Genomic DNA, 27,991 nt, shown 5'->3' with positions numbered 1-27,991 from the left:
TTTTTAATGAAAAGCAACATCTTCCGAACTCATCATTAAACTTCCGACGTTCCCTGAAGGCATCATAACTGCCCTGTAACGTCGGCCGGAAGCAGGAAGTGTCCAGCTTGTTGTGAGTTGTCGCGGATGCTTTGCAGTTCGCTGGTTTCTTCTTCCACCTGGCTCTAATGGCGAGCTCAGCGGGTCCGGGTCGGACCGGGTCGGGACTCTGGTCCTCGGCGCTGCTCCTGCTGGTGCTGATGGTGCTGAGTGGGCCGGTCAGGGCCGTGTCCGAACCGGGAAAATGGATCCTGAACGTGGACAATGTGAGTTTCCTGATTGTAGCAGCTAGCTGACAGATTGGATCCCGTGTTTCGGTGTTAGCCGATAGATTCACCTGTTAAACAGGTCAGACCGGAAGCTGGAGGAGGTCTGTGTGGGTCTGCTGAGGTTTTAAGAGCTAAACTGAGTTCGGTTCTGACTCGCTGCGGCTGGTCGCCCACCGAGCTGCGTCAGAAACATGTAAACAACGTTAGCTAGCTAAGTGACAAACAGCTCAGTCACATGAGCTCGTTGTTGAAGGTGTCCAGTGTTGAGCTGTTCATGATGATGATGATGATGATGATGATGATGATGATGATGAATGGAAGGGTTACCTGGGAACACCTGTTCTGTTCTGTTCTGTTCTGTAGCTAAACATAATGTTTTTATTCAGAAGTAACACAGTTGTTTCATGTTTCATATTTATATTCATAACAAATGAATTCTGAATGTTTGTGATCATCCTCAAGAAAACATTTAAACATTAAAGGTGCAGTATGTATGTTAGAACCAACAGGGGGCAGCATGTCACCACAGTCAACACAATTACTGCTAATTAGCCGATGTTAGCTAGTTAGCACAGTTGGCTAGCTCCTCTGCTAGCTGGTTAGCATGCTAACTTCAGTAAATATCCCAGTAATATAAAAAATGGAGATTTAAAGAATCAAAGCTATAATTTTTTTTGTATTCTTTAATTGATAAGTACTTACTCCTATTCTAAATAAATAAAAGGATTTAAAAATGCTTAATTGAGCTCTGGAGAGCTAAAATGGACATTTACCTATTTATTTTTTACAGCTATTAGTCAATACTTTTTAAAAAAAAAATCTCTCTTTTATGTCGACTGTTAATGTCGTCCTCTGATACAGAGACTCTTCAGGGGCTTTACTGATGTTTCTCGTTACCTATTAGCCAAAACATAGAGAGATATTCAATTTCAGATGGAGGGTGAAAGTGAACAGAAGTCTGAGTAACGTGTTCTCACTTACTGGAAACACTGTTAGACTTGTGCTGCACGCCCACGCTCAGAGAGAACAGTGGCGTCCTCAGAGCCACGTTGACACGTTTTTATTTCATCTACAGAAAACGTGCAGACTTATTTCCCCATCGCAGGGCGACTGGTTGAAGTGGTTCAGATTTCAATGACCCAGATTTTCTTTCTTCTCAAAAACACAGTTTCTTGTTCCCGCAGTCGAACAGGAAGCTCGGCTCTGTTTGTCTTCTCTGACGCGCTCCTCTCGGGCGTGTTTGTGTCAGTAAACTCCATTAAATCACACAAAGCAGAGATTTCATGAAGGAGTCGCCGCTCGTCATCAGCAAACACTTCTGATATGTTCTGAAGTGTTTACTGTTCTGGACCGAACATTTCAAACATCTTGTCGTCGAAACATTTGAGGAAAATCAATGATTTTATTACTGTTCCTGCACAAAACCCTGCAGCTCTTCATTTAAATAACTAATAATTTAAATTCTACATGTTGTTCGTCAGTGATCCTTTCAGCAGTTCTTGCTTTTTATCTTTCCCGTGTTTGTTGTGACCTGATTCTGGTTCTTCAGCTTCCTTCAGGCTTCCACAGCACTTTGTTGAACAATCCCAGATGAGTTAATGTTTCACTTTCCACTGAAGAAGTTGTCTTTCATCCTGAGTTAGTTTAGATTGTGGAGAAAAGAGGAAATAAAATAAATCTGTGAAAATGTTGAAAAATGAAGCATGAAGGTTAAAATAAAAATCATGTCATCAAACAGAATTTGATTTTCTTCTTATTTGAGGGTGAAACACTCGAACAGCTCGGTCTCTCAGCTGTCACGAAGCATTTTGAGCATCCAAAAGTTGTTATTTTCGGTTAATTTAGATGTTTTTGTTTCTTTGTTTGTTTCAGGAAGTTCTGAAGAAGCAGAACTTTTTCTACTTTGCCAAAACTTTGTTCAACAGCAGCTCCATCCACCTGAAAGGTGAGTCGTCTCCCGGCACGACGCCGACGTCCTTCTGCTGCTGTTTCACACCTGATGGTCCTGCTGCAGGGTAGTTAACCTCTGTGTGTGTGTGTGTGTGTGTGTGTGTGTGTGTGTGTGTGTGTGTGTGTGTGTGTGTGTGTGCTCTCAGTGGTCTCAGAAACATGTAACGCCTCGGCTCCCGTCCACCTCAACGTGTCCTGGTATCTGAGGAACTCGCACTGCTACGACGAAGTCTTCGGCCTCGACGTGAGACAAACTCTTTTTTTCCTCTCGCCTCAATTCTCTAACTGATCTAATCCTCGACCCGAACGCTCTGCGGGTCAGTCGGTATCTTTGGGTTCTGGATTTGAGGACGGCAGGTGGTTATTTTATAAACCAAACGATGAATTGAATAATGAATAAAGTCGTCTGTGGATTCACTGTTAATAAACACAATCGTCTCCTGCAACGTGATTTTAACGCAGCGAACATCAATCGTTGACATTTAGGAAATCCATCGCTTCCTTATTATTGATCTGACATCACAGGATCACCTTATATAGATATTATAATCATAATAAACATCTCCTCTGTGCGTCTCCTCCTCATGTTGTCTCTTCAGGCGTCGAGGGCTGCGAGCTACTTCAGGTCGACGGAGGTCAGACCAGGAGGAGGAAGTGGATTCTACGTGTTCCACCAATATCCTGCCATCACCTGCCAGCCACAACTGAGCCCGAACACGGTGATTCACACACAGACACACACAGTGCAAACACATGAGTAATAAAGTGACTGTATGTTTAAAGTGGGTGCGTTTGTTTTATGTCACAGTTCGGACTGGATGTCCTGAAAGACATCAGCAGGCGGCTGACAGAACTGCCGCAGCTGGAGGTGAGAAACGACTTCCTGTCATGTTGTTCCCCCGTGTAGCACCGACAAGTCGCCGTTTTTAAACACTCGTAACAGCCGCAGCTCCACCTGAAGTGTCCTCACAGGTGAAACAGATCCAGACGGAGTTAAACCTCCAGGCTACAGATGTTGTTTCAGCCCCTCAGACCTGTTTTCTGATCAGAACGAGGATCCGGTTCTTTTGTTAACTCAGATTCTGGTTCGTCAGGTTCGACCACATTCTGCTGCTCGGATGAAACACAGAAGAATCTCGATGCAAACTTCAGATCTCTTCTCATCACAGCAGCAGCATTCAATGAAATAACCAGTTTTATTATTGGAATAAACACTCAAGAACAGAAACTTAAAGACGTAGTTTGATTGTAGCTGTTGTTCATGTTAATTGTTATTGTTAACCATCTTTAATAATGTTTGTATTCATCATCTCTTTGTTGAAAATATTTTAAATGGACTGTTTGTTTTTCAGCCGACGACAGCGAAGACGCCGGGCCTGAGGAAGAGGAGGAGCGAGGTGGCGCCTCCCAAACCAAAGGTGTGACATTTTAAATGATGTCACTGATGATATAGATTAGTTAGATCGATTGATTTACACACACGTTTAACATCATACTGTGAGTCGACTGACTATCGGATTATCAGATTTGACATTCAGCATATTCTCGATGTTTTTATAATTTCATTTTCTGTCCGATTGCAAATAAAATAAGTAAAAAAAAAAAACGTTCTATTTTGGCTCACATGTAGCTTCTAATCTGTAAAGTCACTAGTAACTCAAGTTATTGGTGAGATACAGAGGAGTGAAAGTATAAAGTAGCAGAAACAGAACATTTGGTTTTGTTTGTCGAGTTCTGACTTTTTCTTACAGTGACATAAACCTTCTTTTACTCCGGTGAAGAACTCAGCATGGTGCTTTGTTATTTATTTCAGATGCTGAATGATTAAACGTTCTAACATGATGTTCCGTCTCTGTGTTTCAGGCTGCTGCTCCAGTGAACGACGGAGCTTCAGCAGAAACAAAAGACGCTGCAGCTAAAGAGGTCAGTCGGTCTGGATTAGATGAACAGGCTGAGAGAGACGAGGAGCTTGTGACCTGGAGGTTTGAATCCCGGGACATCTAGGTCTGGGATTAGAGATATATGCTGAGGCAGCAGTTTCTCCTGCTCGTCGTTTCTGCCTCTGAAGCAGAACTTTCCTCACTTTTCTCTCCTCGTCCAGCTCGTCAGCAAAGTTTCAAACACCAAAATAAACTCCCTGAAATGTGACATTGCATCAAAGTCACAGACGGTTAATTTAATACTTTAATATTCAAACTCTTCCTCCTGTTGTTTTCCTCAGAAGGCGGCTCATCCGTACTTCGATGCGGTGGCGGAGAGCTGGGAGGACGGACCCTACATGTTCATCCTGAACATCAGAGAAATCAAAGACAAGAGCCGAGCGAACGACCCGGTGAACCCGCCTCAGCCCTGGAGCCTGCAGCGTCAGTCACACACACACGCACACACACACACACGAGCAGGATGCTGTGATACACTTCCTGTTTAAACTTGAACCATTAAGAAAAAGAAAGATGATTAAACCAATTAAAGAACAGTTTTAAGGTTAAACAACACAGAACAAAAGAAAGAGCAGTCAAATAATAGAGGTTTTAGGAATGTTTTCGAAAAATATGTTTCTAAAAGCGACTCTTTTCAGACTCCAAACCCTGTAAAAGCAAACTCATAATAATATGTTTTGGACTAAACTAAATGGATTTCTAGAACTGGTGTAAAAGGTTTCTGGATCAGCCCAGTTCTGATGGGGAGAATCTGCTCTGGACCTCCTGAAGTTCCTCTCAGGTGAAGTCGGTCGTGTTGCAGTCGAGCTGATGTTGAGTGTTTGTGTTTCCAGTGCAGGTCAGCATGAAGGGTCCTCACGACTACATATCAGCCTCTGAATGGCCTCTGATGGTGGTAAGAGCACACACACACACACACACACACACACACACACACACACACACACACACACTCACACACACACAGTAAACGATAGGAAACATTCTCTCAGTCTGTGATTCTGCCTCCAGTTCTACATGGTGATGTGCATCGTGTACGTGCTGCTGGCGGTTCTGTGGTTGGTTCTGTCCGCCTGTTACTGGAGGGATCTGCTCAGGATCCAGTTCTGGATCGGGGGCGTCATCTTCCTGGGCATGTTGGAGAAAGCCGTTTATTACGCCGAGTTCCAGAGCATCAGATACGACGGCTTGTCAGGTAGCTGAATACACACGTGTGGTTCTGCTGCTCGGGTTGAGATGAAGGTCGGATGATAACGAGTTGTAATGAATCCTCCTGCAGTCCAGGGGGCGGTGGTGTTCGCTGAGGTGCTCTCTGCTGTGAAGAGGACTCTGGCCCGGGTGCTGGTGATCATCGCCAGTCTGGGATACGGCATCGTCAAGTGAGTCCTCTCCTCCTCGTGGCTCTGCAGGTGGTTTTACACAAACTGTGTCGATGGCAAGAAATTAATTGTAATTATTTTGTGTCCGTCCGTCCGTCAGGCCCAGACTCGGTGCGCTGCTCCACAGAGTTGTTGGTGTCGGTCTGCTGTACTTGATCTTCTCCATCGTCGAGGGGATCCTACGAGTCAACGCTGTAAGTCTCACACAAACACACACGCAAACAGAGTGTGTGTGTGTGTGTGTGTGTGTGTGTCTAACCTGTCTCTCTCTCCAGGATCGAGGCGACAACAACAACAGTAGACTTTTGTGTGACATAGTTCTGGCCTTCACTGACTCCTGTGTTGTCTGGTGGATATCCTTTAACATGTACACACACACACACACACACACACACACACACACACACACACACACACACACGTCACCAGAAATCTGACCAGTAGTATAAGATAACAGTCGATCTCAGTGTAAAAAGAATAAGAGACCAGTTTTGTTTTTCAGCTTCTTTCTTACGTTGACGTGATGCGTCTGTCTGTCTCAGTGACCTGGTTGGTGTTTGTGTTGTGTTGTGTTGTGTTGTGTTGTGTTGTGTTGTGTCTGTCTGTGTTTGCTGGTACTGAGGGATTTCACCACATCAGACTAACTAGCGCTGTTTGCCAGACGGCTAAACTCCACCCCCCTGGTGCACCCAGCTGTAGAAAACAAACGTCAGTGTCACCTGCAGCTGCTGAGAGTTACGCTGTGTCAGTATTTCTACTCTCCTCACCTTCTTTTACTCCCTCTTCTTCTTCGTCTCCTTCTTCTTCTTCGTCCTCTCCATCGTGACCTTCACCCTCTTCCCTCCCACGTCCTTCTTCTGTTCATCTTTTACCTTTTTCTTCTTCTTCTGTCATCCTTTTCTTTGTCTCTAGGCTGAAGATGATGTAGTTCTCCTGGCTGCTATTCCTCTGGCTGTGCTCGACTCTACCCTCTGCTGGTGGATATCCGCTACTGCACCTCTCCCCGTTTTTAGTGCTGCTGAAATTTAGTTTTTTCTCTCTCACTCTTTCTGTTTTTCTGCTTTGTTTGTCCGTACGTGTAGTCGGCGTCTGATAAGAACCCTGTGGTGTGTCTGAACAGTGCAATTTAGAGATGTACGATGTTTTTACAGCCAATACCGAAAACCTACGACAGGCCACAACACCATGAGTGAAGATGTATACGTAACACGTAATACCTTTTAAAATCACGTGGGAAAATGGTTGAGAATCACATCGTTGGTACAGAAAAATTCACTGGAGACGTTCCAAAAAGTACAAAAAAATGATGGTTGATCTGTTTTTTCTTTTTTTTTTTGTTTTTAACAGCTTTTAATAGTGCTGTCAGTTCTATCGAAAGCAGATATTGTATAATTTCTTATAAAGTGGAAACACCGCAGTAAAACATGGTCTTCTTCTTCTTCTTCTGCTTCTTCTTCTGCTTCTTCTTCTTCGTGTGAATTGTTCGATCGCAGTCCGACTTTAAAGGTGTCTGCTGCCACCTACTGTTTGAGATTGGAGATGCTGCTCTTCTGAAGTCAATTGAAAAAACTCAAAACCTGCTGAAAACTGAATCACCAGAGCTCTTGTGTGAGTTAACACAACCGGGTCTTGTGAAAACTTGTGGTGGATCCATAAAAACACGTCTCGGAGGGAACAAAAGGGGGAAAAAGCATTGTGACGTAGAAAACGTGAAACGTATAAACCTAAAATATTTCTCACCCTGATCTTTGGGGGCTTCGTGATATCGTGCATCCCTAATTTCACTGAAAATTCACAGACTCATTGTTCTCATCACCTCAAATCACATGTCAGTTCAGACAAACAGGGTTTTCTTCAGGCTGCTGTTAGTGTTTGTGTAATCTGAACCAGACTGAAATGATCCGTCTTGGATCGGTCGCACCTGTTGTGCAAACGCAAACTCGCGTGTGTGACAGTAAATACGTGATGTTTGTTTTGGCTTCGTTGACCATAAATCCGTCAGGATCAGATACGTTGATCTCAAACTGGAGGTGAAGGTCCTGATGAGTGTTTCCAGCGTTTGTTTTTGCCGATGTTTCCTTGACCGTGTCGTCACATCTTCGTGAGTCTGGCTCAGACGATGAAGCTGCTGAGGCTGAGGAGGAACGTGGTGAAGCTCTCGCTCTACAGACACTTCACCAACACGCTCATCTTCGCCGTCATAGGTACGAAGAAAAGAAGTACCGCTTGTTTTTAACGTTGTGCTGGAAGCACATCTCAAGTCATTAAATCTTTGTTTGTATTTCAGCGTCGGTCATCTTCATCATTTGGACCACCAAGACCTTCAAGATGTCCAAATGTCAGTCTGTGAGTACTGGAGATTTGGGATGATGTAGTTTTATTTCTTTTAGTTTTATTGGTTAAGTGTTATTTTTATGATCTTCCTGTAATACTTGTGTAGTGGATAAAGGGGAGTTAAATCACCTTTGGTCAGGATATCTCAGCAGAAACACACAGTTCAGCCGCGTGACTTCGCTCTACTTCTACATTTTTAACTGAGTGTTCTGCTTCATTCGGTGAATCCTGTCAGGAAGGTTTTCAGCCCAGCGGAGGACGACTTTCATCCTCTTCCTGTAAATGAAGATGTTTGAGTGCTTCTGAAGTGTTTTCATTACGACTGTCTCTCTGTCGGTGCGTCTGCAGGACTGGAGGGAGCTGTGGATAGATGATGCGTTCTGGCGCTTCTTGTTCTCCATCATCCTATTGGTCATCATGTTCCTATGGCGACCGTCAGCCAATAACCAGAGGTAAGTGTGTGGGGGGGATGTCAGGGTTGTTTTCTTTGACAGTTTGTCTCTTTGTAACTGTAACATAAATGCAGTTTATCTCTGTGTCCTTGTCAGATACGCCTTCAGTCCTCTGCTGGATGAAGAGAGTGAGGAGGAGGAGAAGGAGCCGATGATGAACGAGGCTTTCGGTCAGAAACCTTCACTCCCTCCCTCTCCTCTTTCTACTTGTTGCCTTCCCTTCCTGTCTCACCTCTCTGTCGTCCTCGCAACCTCCTATTTATTTAACTCTTCATTTAACTTCTCAGTGAGTTAGTTTGCTGTGGAGTAAGTTGGTTAGTTAGTTAGAGACACAGTCTTCACCACCGCTGGCTCGTTTCTAACAGCAGCCAGTTGTTAAAATATTGAGTGGATTATAAATTAAACATGAACTTTTCTTACTTCATCTGTTAAAAATGCCACTTAGTGTAAGAAAGATTCTTACCTGCAACATACATTATTCAGTTATTTCTGCGTGTGTTTGTACTTTTATTCTTATACGTTTAGAATGAAAGATATTAAATCATGTTACAACCGGAGAAGGGAGCGTTTTGAAGCGCTGTGCGTAGTCGACCTAAATTTTCAGCTTTCAGTGAAAAATATGCATCAGGATGTATGTATGACATCATCACCTGTGTATGTGTTTCGTCTCGTGTGTCTCCAGAGGGGATGAAAATGAGGGGCATGAAAAATGAGACCAACGGTTCAGCGAAAGCCAACAAAGTGGTGAGTGATGAAGAAATGTTCTCGCTTCAGCTGTCAGACAGATAATAACACCTCAGAAAAGTACCGTGATGACATGTTATTTGTCTGCAGTCCATCAATTCCTGATTTTGACACCTCAAAAAAGGGAATATCCCACTTATGACATGGAGAAAAGAAAAGGAAACATTAAGGCCATTAATTCATATTTTCATGCAATTTGAGGTTTATAATCTAAAGTTTTTCACGAGCCACGATCCCTTTAATCAGGAACATACCGTGAGGTTTTTATGCAGCGTAAACAATGTTCACTGCTCTGTAAACAGGACGAACTTCAGATTCGTCTCAGCCACAGGAGATAAAGTTGTCGCTCAGCCTGTTGAACCCTTTGGCTCAGCTACTAGCCTGTTAGCTGAAGTTACGCTAATAAGATTAGGAATACAGGCAATGACAGAAAAAGACGTTAAAAATAAATAATCGGATGAAATATTTGCACACTCGATAGATATCACCGTAGATTTAATATTTTTCAGTGGTACAATCTCTCTGCAGTTTAAGATCAGTCTGAATGATATTATAAAGGTTAAACAAATGAAATCATCTAAACTCAGCTGTGCTGATTTGCCAGGATGAGGATCTGAAATGGGTCGAGGAGAACATCCCTTCATCTATGGCAGACGTGTAAGTTGTCACGTTGTCACTGACTGTCACGTATCAGAACTGATCACAAATCAATATTGTTTAAAATTTGATGCTGAAACTCATTCTCTCCTCCTCACAGCGCCCTGCCGCCCCTGCTGGACTCTGATGAGGTGAGTCCTTTTGATTTCCGATACCGGCAGTAAACTGAGATTAAACTTTGCAGATCCTCGTTCAGAAAATAGATTATTTCAGGCTCGAGTAGAAGTACAGAGAAAAAGAGATTAATGTCAATTAGACAGAGACACGTTTCTTATTCTTATGAGACATTTTTGTGTGTTCTGACTGATATTAATCTCCATTTAAACCAAAGACAGAAAGTTCCTGCAGTCGCTTTTACCTTTTAGTTTCAAGGGTGGAAAGATGTTATTAGAATTTAGAAACAAGTGACACTTTCAATTAAATCTGTTTTTGACCTTTGACAGTGCGTGTTGAAGGTGGAGACACACACACACACACACACACACACACACACACACACACACACACACACACACACTTGTTTATCACATCTGTGGTTCTGACTCTGATCAGCAGAGGGCGGCAGATAATCTGCTGAGAGCAGCTGTTGCCACGGTTACATCACACAGTTGTTTATCCTCTTCTCTGTTGTCATGGCGAGCAGAACAATGTGACAGTGACGTGTGTGTGTGTGTGTGTGTGTGTGTGTGCAGCCACTAATGACAATCATTAATGAACAGAGAAATAAACAAATATAAAAAGATGCTTTGATTATGTGTGTGATGTTTAACACAAAGAGCTGTTTCATCAGACGTTATGTGTTTATTATTCATCATAATCGTCTCGTTTATCACATTGTTGTTTCTCTGGACCAGTTCTTGTAACGGTCATCAACATTTTGCAGATTATTTACTGTTTGATCTCCAGGCTGAAGCTTTTAAAGTGACCCAGCAATCAACAAAGTGCCTCTTATGTAAAAATCAATTTCTTATGTAAGCTGCTGTATGCACACTGAGAGATATTAAAATCCATAGAAAATATTAAGCACTTGAACAAGGAAGGAAGGAAGGAAGGAAGGAAGGAAAATGTTTCCTTCCCCTGTTTTGATTGGCTGTGATTAACATGCTGCTTCCTTCAGGTGAACTCGTAGTAATTACAGTTAATTTGTCTGTCACATCGATGGCTTCATGTTTTAAACTGCGGGCTGTTTGGAGTGACTACTAACAATGTAATGAATCTGCCTTATTAGAGGAGGAAATTAAGGGGAATTAATAGCTTTAACTCCTCGCTGTTCACGTCCTCACGGCGGGTTATGTAACGGCCTCGTTGTTATTTAGGAGGCAAATCGTGCAGAAATGTTAACCTGCCAATTATCCTGATTATGACAAATGATGTAATCCCTAATGATCAAGGAGGGTTTGTTAAATCCCCGTCCATGTGCTTTATGTGTTGCATTGCGAGCTGAGAGTAGATCTGTAGACTCTGTTTTGTTTTTTTTGATTCGTTGAACTTCAGATGCACTCTCACACATGGCCTCTCTGCACCGGCTCTGTGCAGTTGGGAATAGAAAAAGACCCGAACAGAACATCTCTCAGTACTTTTTGACTTTCCCTGCCCTGCCTGCTCTCACACTGCACAGCGGGTGGTTCAGTTATTTCTACCAACACAGCCGGACACAGTAGTTTTTACAGCCCAGTCTCCTGGATGACAGAACGTTTCCACAAACCACAGACACGTCCAAGGTCGACTTGGTGGCGTTCGCATTATATGATTATTAGCTACCTTTCACATCGGGAGGTGGAGGTGATGGTGTTATTAGTCAAGAAGGAAGCCAAACACACGACAGGAGTTGGAGTCACATCACTGGATTTTTTTACGGACATCTGGAGACATTTCCGGCCAAACCCGGCTGTCAGACCGTCTTCTGGCTCTCGCCTGTTGGTGGTTTTTGTCTGCACCAAAAGGAATATTCTTAACAACGTCGGCCTCGTCAGTGAGAGCAGGACAAGATAAACGTAAAGTAGCAACTTAAACACAATTTCAGCACTAATCTGTGGTTTGTGCAGAAATATACTTGGCTGATATTTATTCTGGCAGTCGCGTTGAGTTTTTAGCAACTGCAAACTCAAACAGGAGGAAACTGCGTCTGTGGAGGAGTATGGACTGAGAAGCATGTTGGTTTCTACTTGGACTACGAAACAAGACCACCGATTCTTCACAGGGATTTTTTTTGGCCAAGAGGATTAAAAACAAACATTTAATTTTCTCTGGGAAATTCAAAGAAGTGTGGTTACAATAAACGTGATGGACTGAGACCAGGATCAGTTGATATAAAAAAACATTCCTGATTTAAGAAAAAAAAAGGAATTAGTGTCAGGTTCGTCTTCAGGGACCTAATATAGTGCTGCAGGAACCGGTCCAAGCACTTCCAGCTCCCACGTCTCAGAGTCACTGGGTTTTCTGATGCCTGAAACGAGCTCTGTGGTTAACTCAAGCTTTTTTCTTCTATGACATAAAATCTGACGGCGTCCACAGTTTAAAAAGGCGGTCGGCTTTTTGTCGAGGCGACCAGGACGACGCTGGCTCCCAGTCTGGCCCACAGAAATACCTCATCAGAGGAGATCTGTGCCTTTCCTCCTGTTGCACTGTGCGAACCAGACTCATATGTAATTAAATATCCAGGATACAAAGTGCTTCTCAACTTTCTCCTGTAGCCGCTCATCACCTGTCATGTTCCTCCACCAATCTGCCTGCGATGCTGAATTAGTATCGACCCTGAAGAAGCCGAGCGAGCTTCTCCTACTGACCAGGCTTCTTGTTAAAACTGGACAAATTGGCTTCTTCATGTCAACCGTGATCTCTTCCGGCACTCGTCTGTTTGTGGGTTTTCATCCGTCATGTCCGCAACAAAAGGAATCATCTTAACAATGTCGGCCGGCTCGCTGCGAGGAGGAGAAGAGACGATGGAGGGGAGAGGACGAAGAACGTCAGAAATACTGAGACGATACATGTGTGACCGTCCTCCTCTCCGTCTGAGCCAATCAGGAACAGTAATGTCACCTGATTCTGACTGTAGACACAGAAAACATGAACATAGCAACATGAGGTTGGACACAGCATGCTTTTTTACAAACTTGTTGATGGCCCACGACAATGAGGCCCAAGTACAGCCTCCTCTCACCATAGGATTTTCAATATTGATAATTTTATTGACATGAAGGCGCCTCTAAACAGATTCCCCTGGCGAAACAGATCACTGATGATTCAGTGATTGTTGTATCGTCCCTTTAAACCTTTTAACTCCTGAACTTTCAGTCTTTAAAGTGTGTCTTTAGTTGCCCAGACTGACATGAAGGAACCAGAATACTCTGTCAGGACTGTGATCGATTCAGGAGGAAAATCACAGTGATCACAGTTTTTATCCTCCTCTTCTGTTTTCAAAGCTCATCGACGAGCAGATCTGAACAAACCGATAGAGAAGCACAGCCAACTACAAGTCTCTGCTGACCGGAAAATTAAATTCCAGCTTGTATGTTGTTAATAATGCAACTTGAGTCGTAGTTAGCAGTATGGAGGGTGAGAAAATATTGTGTTTAAAAGGTGGAAAATGAAAAATCAATTTGCAATTTCAACTCCGGCTAAACTTTATCGTGATGGCGATCGCAAAGATCAGAAACCAAATACATCCGATCTCAACATCTGAGCGTTTAGTCAACGTCTTTACAAGTAACTCAGTGTGACGACGTGTTTTCTTCTTGCAGGAAACGATGACGACTAAGTTTGAGATGTCCAAGATGGAGTGAAGCTGCAGAGGACGGACGGACGGGTGGAGGCGACGTGACGGAGGAGGAATAATACAGATTAATATCAGTTTAAGAAAGGTGGAGCAGAAGAGACGGACGGCTGATATAAATGCACATGTGAGGGGGGAAGACGGACTGATGGATGAAAGAGGGAACGTGGAGAGGAGCGAGTGTCGGTTTGTGATTCAATCCCTGAATTTATGAGCTTCGTAAGCCTTGACTGTACATACACTGGGAGGAATATCGATCACAGCGGCACACAGAGCCTTTTTATTTTTATTGCCTGTTTGTATTTATATTTCTATATATTTACAGTATATTTTGACAAATTCGATGTTGATGCGGCTCGTTTAGCCTTTTCACCATTTCCATGTGGAGGTGTGATTTTCAGACAGTTTGTGTTTCGCTGTCTCAGCTCTTCCTGTCGCTGTCTCGGTTTTTTTTTCCCTACATCGGCTGATTAACCATGAACCTGCCGACTGAGCGGGTTTTATTTGGATCCTTTCGACCTGTAAAGACCAAAGTTGTGACTCTGAAAGATAAAATCATGGATGTGGAGACATGTTGAAATGAAATATTTTCTCATTGTTACTTTTGGAGCCGTGAGGTTTGTTGTTGAAGGTAGTTTTGTCTCGTTCCAGCTTTGAATCATTAAAACTGTTCTCACGCAGATGATTTTACACAGACTGTGTATGTTTTTAATTTTACTTGATTGTTTTACTGTCAGTTTGTGTGTGTGTGTGTGTGTGTGTGTGTGTGTGTGTGTGTGTGTGTGTGTGTGTGTGTGTGTGTGTGTGTGTGTGTGTGTGTGTGTGTGTGTGTGTGTGTGTGTAAAGGATCATTGCAGAGTTTTCTGCAAGAAAAAAAAACAACACTTTTGCTTCATCTGATAATTAAAGTCAGTTATGACTTTGAACATCTTTGGTGAAATTCTCCCCTGATTTTATTCTCTCACGTCAGTTTAGATTCACACTTTATTAGTTTTCACAGCCAATTCAGCTCAGAAACACACAGATAAACACAGATAAACACAGATAAACACAGCAGCGTGCAGATAAAGACGACACAGTCTCCTTAACTCGAGTCTTTGCTGGGATTGTTTGTGGATGAAAAGTGCGTTTGACTTGCTAACAATCCTTCTCTTTTGTCAGTCAAAGCTGCAGCGATTAGTTGATTAATGGATCAGTCGATCGACAGCGAGTTAGCTGCCAACAGTTTTATTATAAATGAATGGTTTCAGTCATGTTTCAGTCAAACATCTGCAGGTTCCAGCGTCTTCAATGTGAAGATTTGCTGCTTTTCTTTGTCATTTCTGACAGTAAATGAAGAGAATTTTGGACAAAAGAGGCAATTTGAAGACGTCAGTTTGGACTCTGGGAAGTAGTTTTTAGACTGAAGGATTAATGGTGACACTAATCGTTAGTCTGCAGCCGTACTGTCCATGCACAGCTGGAGGTAGTTATCAGAGCAGCGCTGTGTGAAGCGATAAGTTGTGATTGCTGGGACAGAGTGATTATTGCGGCGTCAGAGTATTTGAAGTGTGTGGTGATGGGAGACGGCTGGTACAATCATTTACATCCTCTGTGACGATGACGCGTGTTTTAACAGCAAACACACACACACACACACACACACACACACACACACACACACACACACACACACAGCATCCCTCTCGTGCATGACCAGGTATCACTGTAGGGTAATAAAACAGGTTTACGACCCGGACACATGGAGGCTGATATTGATTGTCTGCTGCTGATTGAGGCTGATGAGCTGATGGCTGTTGCAGCTTGGAAAAGTAAAACACGCTACTTGGTTGTTCACAGTTTGTGTAACAAACTGAACTGAACGCTGACAGCTGTTGAAGCACTGATCCGATGTCGATGGAGACACAATTATTGATACCTGATAACTCCAGACTGTGAACAACAAATCTGTGTTAAAATCAGCAGCAGCAGGGCTAGTTAGCTGTTAGCTGTTAGCTGTTAGCTGTTAACTGTTAGCTGTTAGCTGTTAGCTGTTAGCAGCTGGAGGGCCTGGAGCTGAGACAGAAGGACGGAGAGTTCACTTCAGGATGGTTAATATTGATGTTCGGGACGGTTCTGGTTGGCAAAAGTGGAGAAGAAGTTCTTCTGGAGTCTTGCTTGAAACTTGAAGTAGGAACACGAACGTCATGTGACGTCCCTGTACGCAGAAACAAAACATGTCGACTGAATTATATCTTCCTTCAACACACACACACACATTAAACACTCACAGTATCATTTCACACACACTGACTCTGATATTACCTCCGTCTCCGCCTCGTGTCTGTACAGCCATAATGTGTGTGAACATATAGACTACCATGCGTGTGTGTGTGTGTGTGTGTGTGTGTGTGTGTGTGTGTGTGTGTGTGTGTGTGTGTGTGTGTGTGTGTGTGTGTGTGTGTGTGTGTGTGTGTGTGTCGGGCCTTTTGAGCGTTCACAATGACTTGAATGCCTGAATGGACTAAACACTCCATACATCATCCAGATGAGCCGCAGGGAGAAGTCCTCTCTGCTGTCTGCTCCCATCATGCAGCAGCAGCAGCAGCTCACATCAGAACATCACATTAAATATGAGGGTTTTTTTTTTTTAAGCTGTTTTCATTTTCCGCAGAGTTTGAGACTGAAATAATGGATTGTGTGATAAAGTTTTCTCTCCCGTTATCTTGACCTGAGAGAATGTCTGCAGGTACGAGTCAGTGTTTATGTTTTCTTATATAATACAGACCGACATCAGACGGTAAAGCTAACTCTGTTTAGCTGAGTTCATATGTAAGTGTGCAGGAGCACCGAGACAATACAGCCGGTCCACGTAGTGCAAGTGAATATCTGCCTCCGTGTGAGAGAGCAGCGATCACTGTTTGTTTATGGGGCTGTTAAATTCAGATGAAAACAAATTAAACATCTGTTCCTTCTCCAATCTGAAACGAGTCGTTTAAAGTGATTACGCCTCTTTAAAATCCTTTTGTATTCTTGCTGTTAATCAATTGGAAAGACTAAGAGTTTTGTATCATCGGTGGAGAGAAACTCTGTCTCTCGTCACACAGCAGCATCTGTTTGTTGTCGTCCAACAAAAGACTGATGATGTGAAGATTTGTGCTGTTTGGTTTGTAGATTAAATCAAAGGTTATTAATAAAAACTTGGAAAGTAAATTATAATCTGTGTTCTGCTGGCGTTTGTTCATTTACTTCTGGGAATGAAGAGACAAAACTGAATATGGAGACTTAACAAACTCTGAGTTGACCAAACCTGAGACAGGAAACTCAGCCTGGAGGATGATTCACCACGGCAACGTCCAAAAAAGAGCAGAGCCTCCATTTTAAGCAAGAGGAGCTGGAAATGTAGATGAGAGGAGCAAGTCAAGAAGTTTAAAACTTTCTGTGTAGTTGAGACCAAGATGGAGGCCGAGGTTGAAGCTCGGTGTGGTCCGACCCGTGAGTACTGATTCGTTGTGGGCTGGAACATGAACGTGTTGACCCACTGTGAGACGATCTTCAGTCATTATTATGTTGTCATTGGTGTTCAGTCGGCTGGAACTTGTGTTACCTTGTTTACCTGCAGAGGCGGTTTCTCTTCAGGGACGTTATATAAACTCTGGAGACAGTGTTGGCTGCTCAGTGCTGTTCTGAAGACAAAAAGCTCGTCTACCCGGGTCGTCCACAGAGCGTGCTCACTGGAGACTCCCGCGGTCCAGCTGGCTAACACCAGATTTAGCATCCAGCTAACTCGAATGGAGAAAAAATGATTTAATCGTGAGGCTCTTCTAGACTTCTAGACACAAATTGTGACGCTCAACAGAAACAGATGCTGGCAGACGTTGGCACTAAACACACCTCTCACTCTTTTCACCGCCAGATGCCACAAAATCCTGCAGACTGGAAAAACACTATGAAAAAGGCCTTCAACGCCTTTTGTTTCCGACACGTGTCATCCTGTGTACTGCCGTTTATAACACACCACCTTCCTATTTTCATATTTGGTGTTTTTATACCTCATTAGTAAAATCATCTGTATGCCGTGCCTTCTCTCTCCTCAGACATCGTGCAGTGTAATGACCGTCGCGGCCTCTAGGGGACACTAGCAGCGGCTGTGGATGCGCCACACATGCAGGATGAAGCAGCTACTGTTAATTCTCTTTCTCTCACACAATCCTAATGTCGCCCATGTCCTTAAAATGTCTTTAAACTTGACCCCAAATCCTCCATCTGCAGCTAATTTGATCTAATGATAGCAGCTGCAGCCTCAATGTCAGCTGGAGTCACTTCGCTGCCGCTGACGGTTCTTTACTGAACTCCTGCTGTATTCAGACCTGCTCATGTGATCCAGCCGTGAAGACAGAAGCTGGGCATGTCGGCCCATACATGTAGGAGTATGGTCTATATTTAGCAGCTGGTGTAATAATCCTGACATGTAATCCATCTGCTCTGCCTCTTTCCATGTCTTTGACCTTAAGTGTAACCCAATTAAAGACAAATCTGAAGATGACTGTAACAACTCAGACATGATCATTATCCCGACATATTCTCCATCTGCTGTTCGAAGCTGTTTCCACGGCGATGAGGAGGAGGTGGGGGAGGAGGAGGAGGAGGTGGGGGAGGAAGAGGAGGAGGAGGCTCAGATTCCATCGCTGTGCATTTACTCTCTAACACATCATCAAGACTGGCGTGATTATTACCCCGCTTTGTCTATTAAAACATCTTTAAACCATAAAGCATCAGCTCTCCTGAGGTTGTTCCAGTGTGTGTGTGCGTGCGCATGTGTGTGTGTGCAGCTACTGTACTCTGGCATTACGGCTGTAATAACATAATCCCACAGATTTGGCCTGACAGCAAGACAGTATGCTGCCGATTTCAACTGACAGTAGGGAATTATCGTCACCACGCACTTTGCAGACGGCGAGACATGTGTTATTACTCCTGCTGCGAGGCCCAACATGTGGCCCCTCGGCCCCTCGGAGGGACGCTGACCGCAGCAGTTTGAGAGTGAAGTTTAGATCGACGTGGGCGGAGACGGTTATCAAAAATTATCATCAGGTTCATAAAAACTCCTCAAATACACCAGTTATATACGTTTGTATTTCTCTAATGTGCCACTCGTTTCTTAAATTGGTTGTTAAAACTTTATACATGCTGGACCAACTCCGCTAAGGTCGGGTCGTACAGGTGTGGTTCACTCGTCTCTATGTTAATAACACGTTCAAGTTTTGTGGTTTGCAGATCTTCATCTCACGACTGTACGATCAGTCATATTTAGAAGTTACCTAAGTCACTGTGAAGGTCTGAACCATCAGAAACCTCCTCGCTGTGGCAGCTGAAGGTCCTCTGAGTTTTTCCCTCCTCACAGACTGAATGTAAAAAGAAATGATCCTGACGTTTGACCTCGGCCTGATCCTCTCTCAGGCCTCCTGACGCGCTCGCATTGTGTTTGAACATCTAGCGTTTCCCTGACATGTCTTGCAGTTTCCTTTGTTCACTTTAAAGGTGTGTCAGCAGCTCACATTCAGGATGTGCTTACACCGAGCGAGCAGCTGCAGTGTGCAGTTCAAGGACGTCTCTGACAGGACGCTTCCCCACCGAGCGCTCGACATGATCTCAATAATGATGCTGCTGCGCTGCCCAGGATCCGTTCGCCTGAGCACAAACCTGCTTGTTCACAAAATGCAGAAACAGCTGTAAATACCAGACCTCCTCAGCAGAAATCTTCCTCTTGAAGAACTGGGAATATTTACCTTCTTAAAGATGCTGCTGAAGATACAGAAACGAAGCAGCGCCGGCTACAAACGATTCTCATCAACACCTTCCAGAGGAGAGAAGAAGAAGAAGCCCACGCAGCAGCTCCAACGACATCAAGCCTCCCAAAGAAAGATACGACCAAGAAGCCAAGATGATGAAGGAGGAAAACACAAACTGTCCTTTGAATTAGAAACTGAGAATTATTGTGAAGAAGTGTGAAGAGGAACCGGGGACAGAAGGACTGGAACTCGTTCTGGAAATCAACATTTTCATGACTAGATTCCCAAATTCAAATAAACTGAAGTAGGTTAACTGAACTATTACTCTGAGTATTTTCTCTTGTCTGGCTTAAAGAGGGAAACTTGGTTCTGTGGTTTCGTCCTGAGAAAGTCTGTTTGTGGTGACGTCTCGTTTTTACCGGAGGCGGAGCTACAGGAGTCTCACACCTGAGACACACCTGAATCAACCTCAGGTGAAAAGAAGTCTCCCGTCTGTCTGCTGGACTCTGTAGTTTGGTGACGTTCACGTTCATTCAACTTTACTTTGGCTTTAATTTGATTTAAAGCTATTCTTTAAAATGTCTGTGTTTGCGTGGATCTCCTGATCGCCGTAACAGAAACATCCCAGGCTGGAAATCAATTAAAAACATAACTTGTAATGATGTAATATTATAATTTGTGTAATACGAGTCGACTGATAACCTGCCTGGATGATTATTAGATCTGATATTCAGCATTTGTCTGATAATCTGAATGTTGTTTTTCCAAATGATTGTTAATATAAAAGTCATCAAATAAATGTAGTGAGTTAATATTTCCCTCCAGATTCTTGTAGAGTGGAAGTAAAATGTAGCAGATTATTTAAAAGGTTAATTAAAATACTTAAAGATTTGTAAGAAAAAATAGATTTTTAAATCTCACTGCCAACAAAAACATATGATCCTAAAATCGAAGAGCGTCGTTATTGGACGACTCAAAAATAACCTTTTCCTGCAAATACGTCCTTTAAGTGCAGCACTCGAGTAAATGTACGTAGTTACATTCCATCACTGAACTACACTGAGCCAGACTGTCCACAAACTTTTGGCCACCGTGTTTTGTCTTCACTGTTTCATGTCTCAGTTTAGATTAAATATTAATTATTCACTACAACAGGCTGTCCTTTCAGAGTTTTATCCGAACGTGTGAAACGTAAATCTCCCGTGTTGGCGGCGGCGGTGTGAAGGGAGCGGCGGCGGGCATATGGACGCCTCCACCTGTCGACACGGAGCAGCAGCGGCAGCAGCAGCAGCCTGCTGCCAGATAATACATACAGATCCACTTTAATACAAAGAAATCTCGTATTATTCTGTCCATTACGTAAAAGGATGGGATTATCGATACGCAGATTAATGAGCATCCAATGGCGTTCCAGCGTGAAGCCCCGCCCCTCCACCTCCACCCTGCTGCCTCTGCCCGCCCGCACACACCACACTTCAATCATCCAGATAAAAATAGAAAACTCCCACAATGACTTGCAGTTTAGTTGTTAGATTTTAGTCTTTATTGTACTATTTTTTTTTCTTGACAATTTGCTAGCGGACATGTGAAAACTTGGACCAACAAAACATCATCATCATCATTATTATTATTTTTTTTGTTTGTTTTAATTACAGCATATCGTCAGACTGCAGTAACAGTGAGAAGATGTGTTTTTAGAAAATAAAAACAAAGAAAGACAAAAAAAGAGAATCCAAACCAAAACAGGAGGAAGAAGAAGAAGAAGAAGAAGAGGAAGAAGAAGAAAAAAACAAAAAACATTTTTGACTTTAATATTCGATGGTGGTTTTTTCTTGTTTTTGTTTTTTTAATTCATGTACACAATATAACAGTCTAAAAACATTAACACACAGAGCTGAAGACATTACAGTGTTGGTTGGGAAGTGGCAGTCCTCAGGGCAGTTTATATACTGTAGCAACATGGTCCTGCTGTACTGTCAAATATCTACTGGGGTCGGATGGGGAGGGGCTGAGAGGGTCGAGGGGGGAAGACTACAAACCAAAATGGCCGTCGATATAAAACTAACAGTCTTTTTTTTGTTTCTTTTTTTTTTTTTTGTTCTTTAAATCCACCAATCAGGAGTCGGTAGAGACAGAGAGCAGAGTTAAGTAGCTCGACGAGGAGGAAAATAGGACGGCGGCGGTGGCGAGAGGCGGGATGGGGGGAGGGAGGGAGGAGGAAATAAACGGAGGGAGGAGGAGGTGGAATGTCTCGATTTTCTTTTTTTTTTTTTTAACATTTCTGCATTTTTCTTTTCTCTCGTAGACAATATAAAAATCTCACAGACAAGCAAAGAAAAAAATAAAAACACTGGATGTTTTTTGAATGTATGCATGTAATCGGACGGAGGAAATGAAAGGATGGATGGATGGATGGATGGATGAAGGGATGGATGAAGGGATGGAGAAAGGAGGGCTTGAATTATTGCTTTCTGAGTGATTATTATTTTTCACTTCTCATCTACATGAATTGCATCTTTCTCATTCTCTCAGTCTCTCTCTCGCTCTCTCTTTCTCACCATGGTGATCTGTTAACACGTGATTACTCTGTTTATTCGGGAGGAAGGAGGAGGAGGAGGAGGAGGAGGAGGGATGGAGGGATAGAGGAGGAGGAGGGGGAGGAAGGAGGAGGAGTTAGGGTTGTGAGGAGGGGCTCAGAGCTCCTTGCTCAGCGAATCCCGGGCAGTTCTAATCCTCTTTGTGTGGCCTCACACGTTTCCCGCCTTTTTGTCTGGTAAATGATAACAGAAGAGATTGAAAAAATGTATTAAATAATAATAATAATAATAATAATAATAATAATAATAATAATAATAATAAACAGTCATATAAAAAGGGTTATATGTTGTATGTGTGTTTAGTGGTTTAGTACAGATGTCGCTCTCTTGGGTTAGTTTAAAGTTATTATTGTGTTAAAGGACGTACAAAAAGCAAACAACAACAACAAAACAGTTTCATGGAGGAAAATAAGTGTAGGGGAGGGGGAGGTCGTCGTCACCATGACAACCAACAGGAAGTCTGTCTGCGTCTCTGCCTGTCTGTCTCTCACCGCTTCCCTTTATGTCCTCTACCTGTGTTTGTGTCGTCTGTCCTGAAACAAGGTTTTTATTTCCCCTCTGAAGTGAAAGCAGCTGACGGCTCCTGTCTGTCTGATCGCTTCCCCCCAGAGACGGACGGAGAGAGAGAAGGCTGGTTAATCTGGCTCGCTGACGAGGCTCCGTGACACTTTGATTTCGGCTGCTAATCCGTTGATGGACTGAACTCTATTGATGTCTGCTAAACCCGCTTTTCTCTTCCACAGCAAACAGAGAGCTAACTATCTAAGCTACAGCTAGTTAGAGATAGCGGCCAGCTGCCTGCCGGAGGGTTCGAGGAGGGAAAGATCGAGAGTCTGCAAGCTTTGGTGGTTTTAATCCGTCTCGTATTAGAGCGTTTACGGTTCATGTTCATAGAGTCAGTGTGTTTGAACTGATGCAAGCTGTATCAGAAAGAAGAAGGAGTCTCGTGTCGAACGCGCTTAATTTTGAACATTTGTAGTAAACTTGTCAGCATTTCAACGATAACAAGTAAATGTTAGAAAACTTTCCTGAGATAATTATCATTTTGGTGTCACTGCAGCCTGGGCTCATGCAGCATAGGCAGTGAAGAAAGAAAGAAAGAAAGAAAGGAGGCTTTCCAATTAAGACGTGACCTCCCTTATTCTAACTCAAAGAGTATTGCCTGGAAGACTTGCTGACGTAGGGAAGAGAATCAGATGTGTCTGAGAGCGTCTTTAAGTTTGAAGTCTTGGAGGCGTAGCGATGGGATTATGTTTTGGGCTGCTAAGAAAGCGGAGGAGGGAACGAGTTTTACAGCTTCTGGTGCTCTGTGTACGTGCCGGAAGGTAATCGCTCAGTATTTTCTGACTACAGTTGTCTTTAATGTTCTGATGATGGTTCGTTCTCATTCCCAATGTGTAAAACATGCAGCGTGGGGTCGGCTGCTGCTCCTGTAAGACTAAAGCCATGAAATGAATGACAAAAGTCCAAGAGTTTGGCGTTTGGATGGGTCGCACACAGGACAGGAAACCTTGTCACTTGTTTTTAAGTCATGTGACATAACTTGTAAGATAACGGACCAAACTAAATTATAACTGTTTCACAATAATGGTCCACAATGTCCTGATGTGTGAAATGTTTGTCTGGAAGCTTTACTTTGAAACCGGACGTTGCACATTAGTCATTGCTAAATTAACTGCTGCATATTTCGGCTACGTAATGTGTCGCAGCCAATCAGGCGGCTGTTATGTTTGATGAGTCGGAAGTGAGAACGTGCCGAAAGTGGAAGATCTTCTCAGAGCTAACATGACCCGAGCATGGCAGCCATAGGTGTGACCCGGTTTACAAATCTAAACAAAAAAAACGCACGTCTAAAACTTAAAAATGAAGTGTGGCCTTGTTTCGTCATGTGGGTTTAAACCTCTGATGTAACTCTTGTGCTTTTCAGTTTGTATTAAATGTTATTTGTGGTAAAACATTTTTTTTAAAAAGCAGTTGTGACGGTTGCGGAGAGCCTGGCACAGCGTCAGGCCTCGGTGAGCCGGACACGAGGTGTTAAACACAGCTCAGGTTTAGCAAAACAGTTTGAGCTTCAAAGACGCTCGCAGTAAATCGCACGGCAGCACAAACATCTGCTGGGCTGTACGAGATCAAAGCCGGTCGGCTGCCGGACACCGAGCCTCACGCTGCACTCGCATGGAGAGAGGAGGCTGGGACTGATAAATAATGAAGGAGGGAACAGAGCGCCTCCTGGTTCACCTCCTGGTTCACCTCCTGGTTCACCTCCTGGTTCACCTCCTGATGCTGAGTGTCCAGCGGCGGCTCCCAGGTGGGACGGTGTGAAACGGTACGAACAGAAAGGTGATGCTTCGAAAAGAAAAAGGGACCCTAGACGATAAAAAAACGTCCAGAGATGTCAGATTGAATCTCCATCATTGTGTTTCCTCTCATCACGGTAAAAGTAAAAAAACAACCAAACGTGTTGCCGCTCTACTTTGTAAAGGACTGCAGGCTTGTTACTCTGCACTGTGGCAGGTGTGTCATGAAGCAGTTCATCTAAAAAAATAGATTTGTACACAAGTTCATGAACAGTCAGCTTCCAACCGTAGCTGCCCTGGGAGCCGGCGCCCGACACCTGAGTCCCTGTTACTGTTGAATGGTTTTTGTCTGGCTGTACATGAACTTGACATTATAATGAAATCAAAACGAAAGAGATGCTTCTCTCTCTCTCTCCACCTCTCTTTCTCTCTGCTCGCTGTTTTTTTTTCACTTGTGAACCCAAAAGAACACTTATTAAACAACGACACTACCATTTGTTTAAAGGGATTCAGGAATAACTGCTGCTGTTTATCATGCAATCACCTGGGAATGTTGGCATGCCTATGTATATGTGATCTGCATATACAGTGGCATCATTTGGGTGTGTGTGTGTTTGTGCACCTTAAAAATATATAGTTCAACATTGTGGGAAGAAGAAAATTGTTCGCTCAAGAGTGAAAATCCTTATTTTCATAGTCCTCAGAACATCACGTCTGTTCTGGTCTTCAGGAGACGTGGACTAAGAAACTTCACCTGACTTTCCATTAGACTGAATTTGATTCTTGGGGGAGCTGTTCCTTTAAGTAGGGAGGTGGAGTCAGTGTGTGGTTAGCCTAGCTTAGCACAAAGTGACTGAAGTCAAGGGGAATCAGCTAGCTTGGCTTTGTCCAAAGATCAATACGTGTCAGCGCCGCTAAAGCTCACTGACTAATTCAAGTGATTGTCTGATTTTTGAAATATGGCAAAAAAAGTCAGTCACAGTTTTAAGGTGTTAAAAGTGTTTGCTGTTTTGGTTGAAACTCCTAAAATAACTTTGTTGCTGGTTTAATTTTTATTTTCAAAATGACTCGCTGGAGTCACTGTGCTTACCTGGTGTTCATCCTGAAATAATGAAGCCGTTCACTGTACTTACGTGTCAATAAGTGAGTTCTGGAGGTGCTGAAATGTGTGTTTGTTTACTTTAGGCAGAACGAAGTTAACTGTTTTAGTCTTTGTGCTAAACTACACTAACCACGTCCTGAGTCTGGCTCCGTATTGAACACTGAAAGCCAGATATTTCCCAAACTGTTGAACTTTCCCTTGAAAGAGTATGTTCGCATGCTATCCGTGTGCTAGCCTGTGCTAATATGTGTAACTTTACATTTGGCACATTGAGTGTATCAGTGTTCACCTGTGCATAATTGTGTGTTTGTGTTGCATGTGCGACGTGTGTGTGTGTAGTGCTAAATGTCGCCGTCGTAACACCCATTTAGACCGTTGTCGACACACAGCTCCCTCTCTAATTGGTCAGTCGCTGCTGACATCACGTTCTGAACGATGGCCACCGCTGCATCTCGAAGATCCCTCTTCCTCATCTCCTCCTCCTCATCCTCCTCCTCCTCCTTCTCCCTCTCTCCCTGGTCACATGACTCTGCAGCATCATGACCACCTCCATTTTGTGGAGACTCTGCCTCCCCTCCCTCCTCCCCCTCGTCCTCCTCCTCCTCCACCCCGCTAACCACTATTACTATCTGGGGATGTTGGCAGCTGGTTTTAGTTTGTTTACTGCTATCGTTTGTTAGTGCTGGTGCTTGTTGTTGTTGTCTGTTGTTAGTATCTCCTTCTTTGCTGCTGCTGCTGCTGATTTGAGGCTCATCAGAGTCCCGCTCGGCGCGCTCTAACTCACCGCTGTTCACAGCTGCTGTGGCGTTGATGATCTTGGCGTTGGCCTCATCTTTCGCTCCTGCCTCCTTGGTCTTCTTCACGGGGCTGCCCCCCGTCGTCTTCTCCTCCTCCTGGTGATTGTGTGTGTCGTGCTCCTCCGCCGTGCCATTAGTGTGGCCGTTGTTCTCCCCATTGGTCACTGGAGCGTCGGCCGGCGTCTTCTCCACCTCCTTCTCCGCCTCCTTCGCCACCTCCCCTCCGCTCTCCGCCGCCTCCGTCTTCTCGCCCGTGGCTGCATCTTTGTCATTGGTCTCCTCGGTCGCTGTGGCAGCTTCACCATCGGCGCCGGCTTCCTCCGCTTCCTCGGCTGCCTCTGCTCCCTCTGCTGCCTCCTCCTCTTCCTTGGCACCCTCACCCATGTCCACGCTGGTGGACTTGCCCTTTCGCATGATGAAGTTCTTCAGGGAAACTGCACGGCCAAAATGTGAGCGCTTGGCCTTGGCTGACTTGCCGTCTTTGCCCTCCTCCGCTGCTCCCTCCTCACCTGGAGGGAAGAAGGGAGGTCAGAGTTGAAGCCTCTTTATGAATGATGACATTTCTCATTGACTGCTTTGGAAAAATCTGCCATTTAAGAGAAATGGCACTTCCTCCTGCAGAGCGATTGAGTACACAGGATTAATATAAATTAATTAATAGGTGTTTTTATAATTTTAACATGCACAGTGATGAAGATTACTACATGTCAGACTGTCTCGATTAATTTTCTGTGTCACTGGGTTATTTTATTCATATTATATGGAAGATTTTAAAGCTGATAATCCCTCTCGAGTAGTTTTTACTCTCTCCTCTGGCGAACAGACGCAGTTGGGTTTGGTTCAGCCGGCTCACTGAACTCCCAGTGGCTGGTAACACAGAACTAATCATTTACTGGGGTTCCTTGGTTTATAATAATAAAGGGTAAACTATTCTGTCACTTTGACAGAGAAAACAAAATTCTACTTTTATCTTGCAAAATAAAGATTTTTGTACAGCTCTGATGGAGCTCGGGATTCATCAGGAGGACAGCTGCTTTCCTCCAAACTTTTTGACTGTATAAACCTGAACTGTGTGTTTGACCTACTGGAGCATTTATTAACATTAGACCCTGATCTATCCTGTTAACATGTATGGAGATTTAAATCATCGTTGATGTCAAGCTGCTGTGCTTTTATCCATCTGCTATTAATCAGAACGTAAATTTTCATGACCTTGGCCGCCCGATCTGTGGATTGTCTTGTTGCCCATCTATAAAACTATGATCTGTGCACATTACCATGTGGTAATAATAAATGGTATGTCTTTGTTTTTGGATTTACCATTAAAGACATTGCTATCTATTTAAAAATGATTAGCAATGAAACAACTCTATCTACTTTTGAGTGACTGTCATGTATCATTTGTGTTTTTCACTACACATTCTTCTATCTCGGGAGGAATAAGAGGAATTTAGGTGAATATAGAGTGAGTTTAAACCAATCCTCTCTGTCTAAAACAATTAGGATATCCTTGCTTGAAAATCAGACAAACCCAAATACGACGAGCCGAGAGTTCTGTGTTTTTGTACCACTTTCTTCAGGCAGCCAGGAGCAGAACGCAAGCTAAATTTAGTCCTCACTGTTGACTGAAGCTACAGTGTGATTTGAATTTCACATCAGATGTTGAATATTTTATTTGGGAGAATGTTCAATTACATTACCTCCCTCAGAGTTAGCAAGCCACAACTCCTGTCTGTACTCCCCCGGACAGGGACCGACACAGAAATGAGTGTGAACACGATGTCTGAATGTTTTAATGGTGACCACGTTGAACTGTGAACAAAAAGCTTGCTATTTCAAAACTCTTGATTACACATGTAAGGGTGTCCTCTGCACATGAGTTTAAGATGGC

General features: G+C 43.6%; 2 protein-coding genes across 4 annotated transcripts in view; one reads left to right on the top strand and one right to left on the bottom strand.

The window, feature by feature from the left end:
* The first annotated feature begins 67 nt into the window (after positions 1 to 67).
* zgc:162698 (uncharacterized protein LOC560165 homolog) lies at positions 68 to 14,232 on the top strand. Of its 2 annotated transcripts, none has more exons than XM_037076583.1 (21): positions 68 to 305; positions 2,181 to 2,253; positions 2,405 to 2,502; positions 2,858 to 2,977; positions 3,067 to 3,126; positions 3,611 to 3,676; positions 4,122 to 4,181; positions 4,480 to 4,621; positions 5,032 to 5,093; positions 5,210 to 5,393; positions 5,478 to 5,577; positions 5,678 to 5,771; positions 6,490 to 6,558; positions 7,673 to 7,781; positions 7,865 to 7,923; positions 8,260 to 8,363; positions 8,460 to 8,533; positions 9,046 to 9,107; positions 9,712 to 9,764; positions 9,865 to 9,895; positions 13,505 to 14,232. In XM_037076583.1, exons 1-21 carry the CDS (start codon positions 168 to 170, stop codon positions 13,544 to 13,546), a joined length of 1,800 nt encoding a protein of 599 aa, XP_036932478.1. In that variant the 5' UTR covers positions 68 to 167; the 3' UTR covers positions 13,547 to 14,232. The 2 variants fall into 2 exon arrangements, with proteins under 2 accessions (XP_036932478.1, XP_036932468.1); XM_037076573.1 differs by lacking the exon at positions 6,490 to 6,558 and adding an exon at positions 5,853 to 5,930 and having other exon boundaries at positions 72 to 305.
* Positions 14,233 to 20,821: 6,589 nt separating this feature from the next.
* The window catches only part of si:ch211-137a8.4 (enolase-phosphatase E1), a 32,754-nt gene continuing 25,584 nt past the window's right edge, over positions 20,822 to 27,991 (bottom strand). For both annotated transcript variants that reach the window (XM_037087587.1, XM_037087595.1), the window contains exons 3-4: positions 26,088 to 26,609; positions 20,822 to 22,077 (exon numbers count right to left, since the gene is read on the bottom strand). In XM_037087587.1, the coding sequence (XP_036943482.1) occupies positions 22,055 to 22,077; positions 26,088 to 26,609 (545 nt within the window). In that variant the 3' untranslated portion in view covers positions 20,822 to 22,054. The remainder of the gene's footprint in view (positions 22,078 to 26,087; positions 26,610 to 27,991) is intronic.

Source organism: Acanthopagrus latus, chromosome 2, assembly GCF_904848185.1.
Source record: "Acanthopagrus latus isolate v.2019 chromosome 2, fAcaLat1.1, whole genome shotgun sequence".
In the NCBI taxonomy this organism is placed as follows: Eukaryota; Metazoa; Chordata; class Actinopteri; order Spariformes; family Sparidae; genus Acanthopagrus; species Acanthopagrus latus.
The sequence above is the reverse complement of the archived record's forward strand: the minus strand, read 5'-3'. Positions and strand labels throughout refer to the sequence as shown.